Source organism: Capra hircus, chromosome 5 (assembly GCF_001704415.2).
Source record: "Capra hircus breed San Clemente chromosome 5, ASM170441v1, whole genome shotgun sequence".
In the NCBI taxonomy this organism is placed as follows: Eukaryota; Metazoa; Chordata; class Mammalia; order Artiodactyla; family Bovidae; genus Capra; species Capra hircus.
In genome coordinates this window covers 110,994,252-111,006,525 of record NC_030812.1, presented here as the reverse complement: position 1 = coordinate 111,006,525, position 12,274 = coordinate 110,994,252, and the positions used below count along the sequence as shown (strand labels likewise).

At 42.0% G+C, this 12,274-nt stretch overlaps 1 protein-coding gene across 1 annotated transcript in view; it reads left to right on the top strand.

The window, feature by feature from the left end:
* The window catches only part of SLC25A17 (solute carrier family 25 member 17), a 47,214-nt gene continuing 35,380 nt past the window's right edge, over positions 441-12,274 (top strand). Inside the window, exon 1 of the mRNA XM_005681098.3 lies at positions 441-647. Within this exon, the coding sequence (XP_005681155.2) occupies positions 456-647 (192 nt within the window). The 5' untranslated portion in view covers positions 441-455. The remainder of the gene's footprint in view (positions 648-12,274) is intronic.

The following is a 12,274-nucleotide window of genomic DNA, read 5'->3' as shown; positions in this document are numbered from 1 at the left end:
TTGATTTCCTGACGCTCAAGTTCTCTTCCCACCAGGGTTTTTCAGAGGGGAGAACATTGCCCAATCAACATGTATGTCCTCTTGACCAAAACGTGACTAAAAATACTAGCTAGAGAAAATATGAGTAAAGTCTTAGAGAAACAGGAAGATGAGTCCCCCATCTTGCTTGTCTCCAGCTAGTCTTATGAAGAGATGTGGAGGGAAAAAAAGATTTTCTGAAGTCCCCAGTGTTAGAGGTGTAAGGCACCACCGGGCAGCGGCAACGCGAGGAAACAGAGTGGACCTCCCGGGTGCCGAGTTTCCGCCAGACCCAACCCTCCACGTGGTCGCCGCAGCACCAGTCTGCCCCGCCCCGCGCCAGCGCCGGGGACCAATCAGAGCCAAGGAGCGTTCCCTCCCTCTTCTCTCGCAGGCGGCCTCCGGGCCAGGAGACTCGGGCGCCCTGCGACCCGGAAATGGTTGTTCTGGAGGAGGCGGGCCTGAGGGGTGGAGCTTGTGACGCCCCTGCACGGTACTCTGGCGCTAGTTTCGCCAGTCAGTTTGGCTTCAGCTTCTGCTGGGAAACTGCAGCCGGGTTTGCAGGAACCGCACATATGTCTTCCGTGTTGTCCTACGAAAGCCTGGTCCACGCCGTGGCGGGAGCCGTGGTGAGGCGGGGTCTTCGTGCCCGGGCCACTGTGGGGTGTGGGGCTTCTCTGGGGCCAGAGCAGGCTTTGGCTGGGGGATGGGGATGGCAAGGCGATCGTGTCGTGACTGGGGCGTAGAGGAATGGGGCATAAGCTAAATGTTGCTGGAAGAATTTGGTGTAAAGGCCGACACCCTCTCCGCTCCTGGCTACCGCTCTGTCCTCTTAAAGAGTACCTGGGATGTGTGTGTGGCGGGGGGTGGGGGGGGGTTGGGGGAGGGGGGAAGTGTGTGTCCCACACACACACAAGGACGAAGATACTGTTGTTCTCTTTGCCATCTGAAATTTAAAGGGCAGTCGTCCCCCTGTCCCACCCCACCGGGCGCACAAACTTTGACTGGGCCAGAGGAAAACCTAGGTGTGCAGCTGTGTCGCTTAATCACATTCTTAACTACGCAGTCTCTTCACACACTAAACTGCAGGTGAGAGGCAGAACCTAGCAGGGATACAAACCTCTGGCCAATATTGTTGGCAGGAGAAGATACCATTTTTTTTTAAGTCAAGAGCAAAGTTGCTCTCTACCACAGGTGTGGTTTACTATGAGGAATGCGCCTGGTTCTTGAGCTTCTGGATGTCTCACCTCCATTTGACACCACTCTTTTGGTGCAGTACCTTCCTCTCTGGTTCTCATCCTGCTTCTCATACTGGCTCTCTGCTTTTCTAAATCCTTCTCTAGCTGTCAGTATGCACCTGAAATCACTGGGACTTCAGAGGCATATAACTGGCTGAATCCTCTCCTCTCCAGTTCAGTTCAGTCGCTCAGTCGCGTCCGACTCTTTGCGACCCCTTGAATCGCAGCACACCAGGCCTCCTGTCCATCACCAACTCCCAGAGTTTACTCAGACTCATGTCCATCAAGTCGGTGATGCCATTTAGCCATCTCATCCTCTGTCGTCCTTCTCCTCCTGCCCCCAATCTCTCCCAGCACCAGAGTCTTTTCCAATGAGTCAACTCTTCACATGAGGTGGCCAAAGTATTGGAGTTTCAGCTTCAGCATCAGTCCCTCCAATGAACACCCAGGACTGATCTCCTTTAGAATGGACTGGTTGGATCGCCTTGCAGTCCAAGGGACTCTCAAGCGCCGTCTCCAATACCACAGTTCAAAAGCATCAGAGCTCATGTTCTGTGCAGACTAATGGAGGCTGAGCCCCAACTCCATCCTTGTTAGATAAGTGGCCTAAAAACTTTACTTTCCTAATCTTTAAATGGAGGCACTGACACCTACCTCACAGAGTTGTTATGTGAATTAGATGGCACAGTAGTTGATGGAAGTGCCTGATTTAGGAGTCCTAGTTCACTCAGACCAGAAGAGCCTTTCAGCCAGGGTAAAGGCACTGAGATGGAAGCTTGCTTGATATACCCTAGGATAGGCCTGGAGACCTTTGGAGTGGAGAAACAAAGGCGGGCAAACAGGTTTCAGGAGACCAAATTGTGTGAGAATTTTAACGCTGAGTGTGAAGGGAGCTGGCTAGCTGTTAGAGCAAGTTATTTTGAGCATGCAGCAACTTGCTGACTTACATTTTAAACATGATCACCGTGGCTGCTCCGTTGACAGTAGACTGTAAGGGAACAAGGGTAAAAGCATGGAAACCATCAGCCCGCCAGGATGGTAGCAGTGGAGATGGTGAGAAAAGCTCATTCACCTGGAATATATTTCTGAGATAGAGCTACCAGGGTTTTGATGGTAGATTGGATGTGGGATGTAATAGAATAAGAGCTGGTTGACTCCCAAGTGTTTTGGCCTTGAGCAACTGGAAGGATTATATTTCCATTTACTGAGATGGTGAAGACTATAAAGGAGCAGCTTTTGGGGGAAAGATGAGAATGGTTTTGGGTTTTATTTTTATTTATTTTTACTTCTTGGCCATGCCACTCAGCATGTGGGACCTTAGTTCCCAGACCAGGAATTGAGCCTGTATGCCCTGCATTGGAAACTCAGAATCTTAACTGCTGGACCACCAGGGAAATCCCTGGGTTTGGTTTTTGATAGTTAAGTTTGAAATGCCGAAGAGTAGTCATGAGACTAGATGAGCTCATCAAAGAAATGAGTTTTGTGAATGGAGGAGAAAAGTCTCAAAAGGCTTAGCCTGGAAGCATGCCAACATGAAGAGGCTGGGGAAGTGAGAGGACTAGCAGAGGAGACTAAGGAAGGTCTCCATTGGGCAGGAGGGGAACTATTAATAAGAGAATATGGTGTTCTGAGAGTTGCACGCAGGAGGGTATAGACCAACTGGGTCAGATGCTGTCGATGAGTCAAGTAAGATGAGGACTGAGGATTAACCGTTGGATTTATCAATGTGTTTATCAACATGATAAAGCCAGTGGTTAACTGAGAAGACTTGTTTTGGTGGATTTGTAGGGTGAATAGTTGCAGTGCATTAAAGAGAGAATGAGAATGGGAAGATGGGAAATGTTTCTTCTCCTTTCTTTTTCTTAATAAATAGCCATTCATTCAATATCTTTATTGAGTGCTTTTTATGTGCCATGCACTGATTTAGGTGCTAGAAATATAGTGGAGAACAAAAGTCTTTTTCTTTGCAAAGTTTGCTTTCTAGTGGGGAAGTTAAGACAATAACTGACTAAATCAAAAAACAAATTTTAGGTAGTGTTAAGTTTTATGAGAGAAATGAAAGGGTTAGCAAACTTTTTCTTTAAGGAGGCAACCGGTAAATAATTTAGGCGTATGGTCTCTGGCAAAGCTTCTCAACCCTGCCATGATAGTTTGAAATCAGTCATTGACAATAAGTAAATGGATGGAGGGCTATTCTGATGAAATCTTAGTTTACAAAACCAGTCATTGAATAGACTTGACTCTTGCACCTAGTTTTCTGAGTTCTGCTGTAGGCAGTAATTGGGGGTAGAGATGATATATCTCATTTTAACCTGAAAAAGCATTTCTATTTTTTTCTGTCTCATTTCCCATTTTTCTCGTGTTAACACTTCTGCTTGAAATTAAGCACCTGGAATTTTCAGTGGTTTTTCTTTCTCCCGTAGGCTATGTTAGATTATCTACTAGATATACTTTTGTAAGAATAATTTCTTTTCCTCTTGCTTCCTGGAACCTGTTAGAATGAGAAATTACATTGTGTTTCGTTGCTTTATTGAATATCAGGCTGAGAGTGGTTCTCTTAACTCTTTGCAAATTTCTGCTTTAAGGATAAACTTCACAACGTGGACCTGCTTTCTTCTAATTGCTACCAAAGGAAAACCATTTCACCACAAAATGTCACTATGTTTGATGAGAAAAATAGCATTACTTTTAACGTGTAGTACTGTGGTTTAATTGACTCACGTTTAGTTAAATGCCTTGGCCATACAAAGTTTTGAGATGATCCAGGAGAGCATAGGGGTTAGGAGCACTTGCGTGCCTGAGTGCCTGACTTGAGCAAGGCAGCCTGTATCAGAAATGCTGGCAGTTTCCCTCACCAGCTTTTTGTCTTTGATATAAACTGATGTAATTACTTGTTTTTTCTCCCCAAAAGATTGTTAAGTCATTGTTTGAGATGTTGATTTACAGCCTTTTTGAGAGGACATGTTTCATGTTTGCTTAGTCACTTTTTCCCAGGTTCTACACCTTCTCACCTCAAGTGTGGTGTTATGCGCATACACATAACACTTTGAAAGTTAAACAGATCAGTGATTTGGAGTGCTTTATGGAACGCTTTGGTATAATTGCAGATAATCTCAAGTATTTGAGAACCAGAATTGTGCTGTTTCAGAGAATGCTTTATGGCTAGTCGATGACTGTTGCCTGATACAATTAAATAATTCTCAAAATTTTGAGTATAACTGGATTTATAATTGCATATTTTTGGTTCTCATATTAGCTTCCAAAGGTGGACTTTATTTGAAGAAATGCACATTTGTAATTAAAAAGAGATTTTATTAGTCTAGAATTTGAAAAGTGAGATTGGTTGGAATTGTCTAGGGGGTTTAGATGTTGAAACAGACATTGGGATTGTAATGATAATAATTAATTGGTAGCTTTCAAGAGATTTCTTTTTTCCTATTGTTTATATTAAAAAATTAATTGCATAATTTGTTTTAAAAGAATTGCATTTCATTGAATAAATGCTGATGGTTAAAGAATTCAAGTCTTATAGAAATATGAAAGTTTTCCTTTCTCCTTGCCTTTTACCTGTTATTGTTCTGTGACTCAAAGCTCAGACATAGCCATCCTTAGAACTGTGTAAGAAAGCTTATTCAGAGCACTTTTCACCAGTTGATATCAAAAGAGAAAATTAAGCACAACTATCTGACTCTTGGGCTTGCGAGGTAGCACTAGTGGTAAAGAACCTGCCTGCCAATGCAGGAAGCGTAAGAGAAGCAGGTTCAATCCCTGGGTTGGGAAGATCTCCTAGAGGACGGCATGGCAACCCACTCCAGTATTATTGCCTGGAGAATCCAGTGGACAGAGGAGCCTGATGGGCTACAGTCCATACGGTTGCAAAGAGTCAGACATGACTGAAGCAGCAGGCACACAGGCACATCTGACTCTTACATGCTTAACATTAAGTGGACTTTTTACCTTGTAGGCTCACTACCTGCCTTTTAGAAATAGAAACCAAGCAGAACTTGTTGATTTTCTGTCCAAGGCCTCTGGATATAAGGGTCAGTGGAAAAGTCCCTGTCCTCAGGAAGCTCTTCTTAGGTGTGTAGTGGTGGTGTATAGTCAAAGCTATGGTTTTTCCAGTAGTCGCGTATGGATGTGAGAGTTGAACCTTAAAGAAGGCTGAGGGCCGAAGAATCAATGCTTTTGAACTGTGGTGTTGGAGAAGACTCTTGAGAGTCCCTTGGACTGCAAGGAGATCCAACCAGTCCATCCTAAAGGAAATCAGTCCTAAATATTCATTGAAAGGACTAATACTGAAGCTGAAGTGCCAATACTTTGGCCACCTGATGCAAAGAAATGACTCATTAGAGACAACCCTGATGCTGGGAAAGATTGAAGGCAGGAGGAGAAGGGGGCGACAGAGGATGAGATGGCTGGATGGCATCACCGACTCAATGGATATGAGTTTGAGCAAGCTCTGTGAGTTGGTTATAGACAGGGAAGCCTGGCATGCTGCAGTTCGTGGGGTCGCAAAGAGTCAGACACGACTGAGTGACTGAACTGAACTAAATTGTAGGATTGGGGAAGGTTGTACAGTTCAGTCGCCCAAGGTATCTTATCTACCACCAAGATAAGACCTTGGTGGTACCTAGGAAGAGGTGGTGGGTTGCCTCTGTGAAGGTGATAAGCCTCCAAGGCTGACATATTACCAAGATTGTGCACAGTGGAAAGAGGTAAAGAAAATCAGCCCACCCACAAGAAAAGAGAATGTTGCTGTGTGGTCCAAAACATGAGATATCTACTATATCATGTTATTAAAAAGACTTCAGAAATCATTGGCTTTTTAATAAAATATTCTTGTCATATGAGTATTCCATGCTGCTGCTGCTGCTAAGTCGCTTCAGTTGTGTCCGATTCTGTGAGACCCCATAGACAGCAGCCCGCCAGGCTCCCCGATCTCTGGGATTCTCCAGGCAAGAACACTGGAGTGGGTTGCCATTTCCTTCTCCAGTGCATGAAAGTGAAAAGTGAAAGTGAAGTCGCTCAGTTATGTCCGACTCTGTGTGACCCCATAGACGGCAGCCCACCAGGCTTCTCCGTCCATGGGATTTTCCAGGCAAGAGTACTGGAGTGGGTGAGTATTCCATAATTTATGAATATTTTGCATTGTTTCTGACTTTTCACTGTGGTAAATATTTAGTATAAATGTTAATGTGACCTCACGCCACTGCATTATGAGGGAACTGTGGGATTATTTGGTTACGATTTGGAGTAAGACACAGCTATCCGTGTCATCTCGGGTCATTCATGTTTTCTTTTTGAACTGGAGTTTTCTGAGCTATAAAATGGAAACTTTGCTTACTGGGTCCTCCTGAGAAGTCAGTGTGGTAACCCTTGTGGAGTACCTATCTCAATACCTGTGATAGTGTGGTAAACCCATAATCATTCGTTTCTTTATCAGATGTATTCTTGAAAATGCAGCATTTGTCCGATTTTAGAAATTCACTGGAATTGAAATTTTCTCTCATTTTATGTGGTCAGCTCTGTCCATTCACTTGTGACAGATGATCTCACCTTTTGCTCTAGATAAAATAGCGGCTACTTGGGATGAGCTTTCTAACGTTTCCATTTTTTCTAATTACAGAATCAGCTACAGTTGTCCTCAGTATTTCCTCCATTGTGCTGAGCTCAGGAAAGACGGATGTGGCTGGACTCTGCTACCTTTGATCTTGATCCTCCCCTCTTACATTACCCACAGTTGTCTTTTGGGACTTTGCTCCATTCATTTTTCCTTCTTTCCTGTAACTTTAACCTTTTCCCAGTGTTTTTCCCTTCAGCTCTGTCCTGTAATGTAACCACACTGAGCTGGTTTAGAAACTGCCCTCTTAGGTGCTGCTTATTCTCCTTCCTTTGATGCTAAGTTTATTTAATGACTAGTCTGTTCTCACTGCCTTCCCTCCTCATCCTACTCTGATCACTGGACCCGCTCTCCCACAGGCCAACACTGACTTCCAAATGGCTTAGTCTCCTGACTGTTTTTCGTTTTTATTTAACTCAGCTTTGTAGTCTTTCACACTGTTGACCCTCCTACCTTCTTAAAGGTCCTTCTGAAAGAGCAGTATTTTTTAAATGAATTTACTGAATAACAATTGCTCTTTTGGAAGGAATGTAAGTAACCATTGCTAATTTTAGGGCCCTGATTAATATTGAGCCCTACTGCTAAAAAATGCTATAAAAAGTACATACAGAGAGCAGCATTTCTTGAGTGCCAGCTGTATGCCTAGTATGATATTGGGTCTTTCCATAAATTAATGCTTAACCTCTTACAGCAGCCCCCGCAGTTTTTACTGGTCCCCAGATTACAAATGAGGAAATCGAGGCAAGGAGATTTGAAGTAATTTATGTGTATACTCTAGCTGGCACTTGAACCTCAGTTTATTTTATTCCAAAGCCCATGCTCCTTCTGACACTCAGGTATGTTTAAGCCTTCTGTTTACCGTGTGTATTTGTGTACCGGTATGAGGGTTAGCTTGATTGTTGTATCACGGGAAAGACTTATATTAACTCTGGTTAGGTGAAGAACATTTTTTAATATGAAAGCCAAAGTGGCTTTCATCTTTGGAATTTCATTAGATCGAGATCTACCACTGACAGTGTATTTTAGTTGTTTTTCTTTTTAAAATAATCCGTCTGTCCAGTAATGCCGTGTACCATATTAGAAAATGCTGTACACTGGTTTCAGGATGCTCCTCTGACTCAACCACCATTTCTGGAGTCCTCTGGAAATTTGCTTTGGAACTAGCATTGCGTTTGGCGGGGCGGGGGATTGTTCTTCGTCCTTTGGGAGAGAATTAACACTTTGGAAATGGTTGAATTTGGTTGGTCGGCCAACCCAGGCATCACTGTTCGTGCTGAAAGGCCATGATACTCTGCTTCTGTGTTTATGTCTGTCCCTGTCTTGGTGTTTCCAGAAGATTGTACGTGCTTAGGAAACCAAGCCTTGACCAAGCTTACACCACTGTTTCCTTCTGACTTTATGGTGTTAAGTACCTCATTTCAACTCCATGTGTGTTTGTTGTCAGCCAAATTAAAAGGTAGACTGGATATTTATTGACCTTTTACAGGAGAGACATAGCCCAGGAAATGAATAAACTATCAGTTTTGGACATATAACCTGAAACGTAGATATTGATACATTATTAAGGAAGCCAGATGCTGACAATGGGATCGTTCACAATAGAGAGAACCAGAAATGCCCAAGAACTTAGGCAAAAAGTGATCTGTATGACTCTGCTTGCCATTTTTATCTCTGGCTGTGATTTGTCTCCTGTCTGCAGTATGGTATTGCCAACTGCCTGAAGATTTTGTTTTCTGTTTAGTCATTAATTAATTACTTAAAAGTTCCTGTCCATAGTCTTAATAAGGAAGATAAACTCATTAACAACTAGACACAGTACAGTGCTGCTTCTGCTGCCAAGTCGCTTCAGTCGTGTCTGACTCTGTGCGACTCCATAGACGGCAGCCCACCAGGCTCCCCCGTCAGTGACTGGGATATATGGTAACCCCCCTTCATATGAATCTTCAATTTGTGAGCTTTCAGAGATGCAGATATGCGTCCCATCACTGTCAGGTGTGAGTGAAGTTGCAGCTTGCCCTCCATCTCCTGTTGCTGACGATCCTTCAGCTCTGCATCTCCACCCCCCCCCCCCCAGCCCTCCCCTAGTCAGTAACCCTTCCTGCCTGTTCTCTCGGTGCCAGACCCTGTATGCCAGCAGTCCAGCTGTACTACTGTGCCTTTCAAGGTCCTGTACTACAAGATTAAAAATGTTTTCTTTATTTTTTGTTTTTATGTATATTTGTGTGACCAGTATTATGAACCTATTATAGTACAGTACTAGAGAGCCGATTGTGTTAGTTGGGTGCCTAGGCTAACTTTGTTGCACTTATGAACAAATTGGACTTAAGAACTCACTCTTGGAACAGAACTCATTCGTGTGTAGTGGATTTACTATAGTAGAATTTTGTACACAGGATATATAATACTGCTTGAACTCACGTGAGAGCGTACTTAATTTTTCATCATCTGAAATTCACTGTGCCCAAGATTGAACTAGTAATTTCTTAAAACTATATCATTTTCATTTTCTATTTTTCTATTTCCTGTCGATTTTCTGTCTATTTCTATTTTCCTCTTTTCATTTACCTATTTCTGTCAGTGGTATCTTCGTTTCTCTGCCTCTCCCATCTCTCTTGCGATCCACATCCAATAAATGAGCAGATGCTATTGATTCTTTTATAGTTCTCCTGGCAGACATTCCTTCTCCATTTTCCTAGCCACCACTCAAAGTGATTCAAGGCCTTATTATTTTAAATCAGATGTATTGATACTTTGCTAAAGCAGTGTTTGTATTTGTGCTCTGGTCTTTCTGGTTGAAACTCTTGAGGCTGTGTGGATGGCCCCTTATAATGCCTCTGGTGTGTCTTTTAATCAGATACTTGTGTACAAAGAGCCTAACTTCAAATTCTGGGTTTTTTCCTCCCTGATTTTGTCATTGTACTCATTTTCATATTCGGGATAAAGTGGTAGTTATTTTTATGTTTGTTCTGATTTACTTTTGCTTGGTATTTGTTATTGTACAAAGTTTTATAAATTTTTTGGAGCAGGGGGATTAAGTTAAGAATAAATTTCTAGTTCACTTGTTAAATATCCAAGGAACATAGAAGAGAGGTGATAAATGCTAAGGGGTAATAGATTCAAAATGTGAATATATATGTTTGGGAATTAAACACATTATTGAATGATCTGTAGGTTAAAGAAGAAATCAAATGGAAATAAAAAAGCATTTAAAACTAAGTGATAGGGAATTTCTGGTGGTCCAGTGGTTAACACTCTGTACTTTCACTGCAGAGGAAATAGGTTTAATCCCTGGTTGAGGAACTGAGATCCCACAAGCTGTGAGGTGCAGCCACACACACACACACACACACACACAAAGACTGACTAGAATTACTTAGTGCAGACTTCACATTTAAAAAAAACAACTGATAGCACAGATGGTGCATACTAAAACTTGTAGCTATGCTAAAAACAAGTCATTGAAAAAAATCCCTAAGTAAGTGGGAAGAAATCCTCTGAATAGGTGGGTTGGAAAACATTATTGTTAAGGTGGCAGTACTTCCTAAGAGCATCTACCAGATTTGGCATACTCCATATCAAAATTCCAATTTGCTTTTTTGCAGAAATTGACAAGATGATCCTAAAGTTTATATGAAAACTCAAGGGATCCAGAGTAGCCAAAATAATCTTGGGGAAGAAAAATTTAGAGGACTCTTAGAATCCTGATTTCAAACTTAGTACAGAGCTACAGTAATCAAGAGACTGATATTGGCATAAGGATAGACAGGCAGATCAACAGAGCAGCACTGAGAATCCAAAAAAATAAACCTCCAAATTTGTTTTTAGTTGACTTTCGGCAAGGACACCAAGGAAAGTCAATGGGGAAAGAACAGTCTCTCCAATAAGTTGTGCAGGGACGGTGGGACATCCACATGCAACACAATGAAGCTGGACCCCTGCTTCACACCACACAAAAATTAACACAAAATGATCCTCAGACCTAAATGTATCAACTCAAACTACAGAACTGTTAGATGAAGACATTGATATAAATCTTCATGACCTTGGATTAGGCAGTGGTTTCTTAGATATAACACCACAAGTAATAAATATATACACTGGATTTGATCTGAATTAAGACTGTGCTTCAAATACTATTAAGAAAGAAAAAAACAACAGAATGGAGAACATTTGCAAGTCTGATTTGCAATATCTGATAAAGTGTCCAGCCTCCAGAATATGTAAAGAATGTTAGCAGCTCATTAATAGAAAGGCAAATAGCCTAATTAAAAAATGCACAAATGGGACTTCCCTGGTGGTCCAGTAGTTAAGACTACGCCTTGTAATGCAGGGGACACGGGTTTGATCCCTGGTCTGGGAAGATCCCACAAACTGAGGAGCAGCTAAGCCTGTGTGCCTAGAGTCCTTGCTCTGCAACAAGAGAAGCGACTCCAATGAGAAGCCCAGACTCATCACTAGAGAAAGGCTATATGCAGCAACAAAGACCCACCATAGTTGAAAAGTAAAAATTAATAACGTCAAAAAAATGCACAAAGGATTTGAATAGACATTTCTCCTGTGAAGATATACAAGTAGCCAATAAATAACGTGAAATGCAAGTTATTAAAGAGATGCAAATCAAAACCACGATGAGATACTATTTCACACCCACTAGGATAGCTACAATTAAAAGCACAGATAATGACAAGTGTTGCAAGGGTATGGAGAAACTTGAAACCTCATGCTTTGTTGTTGGGAATATAAAATTGTGTTGACACTGTGGAAAACTATTAGTTCCTCAAAATATCAAACGTAATTACCATATGACCCAGCAATTCCACTGCTAGAGAATTGAAGACACATCCATGTAAACCTTTGTATGCAAACGTTCGTAGCGGCATTATTCACAAAGCCAAAAAGTGGAAATAACCCAAATTACCAACTGATGAAAGGATTTCATCAGCAGAAGGTGATTTATCCATATAATAGAATATTTTGCAACCACAATAGAGAATGAAGTTCTGATTCTGTAACATGGAGGAACCTCGAAAGAAGCCAATAAAAAAACCATGTGTTATTTGGTTCCATTTACCTGAAATGTATAGAATAGGCAAAAGAGAGACAGAAAATAGGTCAGTGGTAGCCAGCGTGTGAGCGGAAGAGAAAATGAAGAGTGACTGCTAACGGGAATGGGTTTTCTTTTAAGGTGATAAAAATGTTCTGGAGTTAGCTGGTGGTGAAGTTGTACAACTTTGTGAATATCTGAAAAAACCACTGAGTTGTAATGAAAAGCTGTCAGACACAGCTAAAATACCTAGAGGGAAAGGAGTAACTTTTGAAATCAAGTTTGGAAAAGAAGAAAGACCTGAAACCAATGAGCTAAGCATCCATCTCAAGATATTAGATAAGGATATGAGTT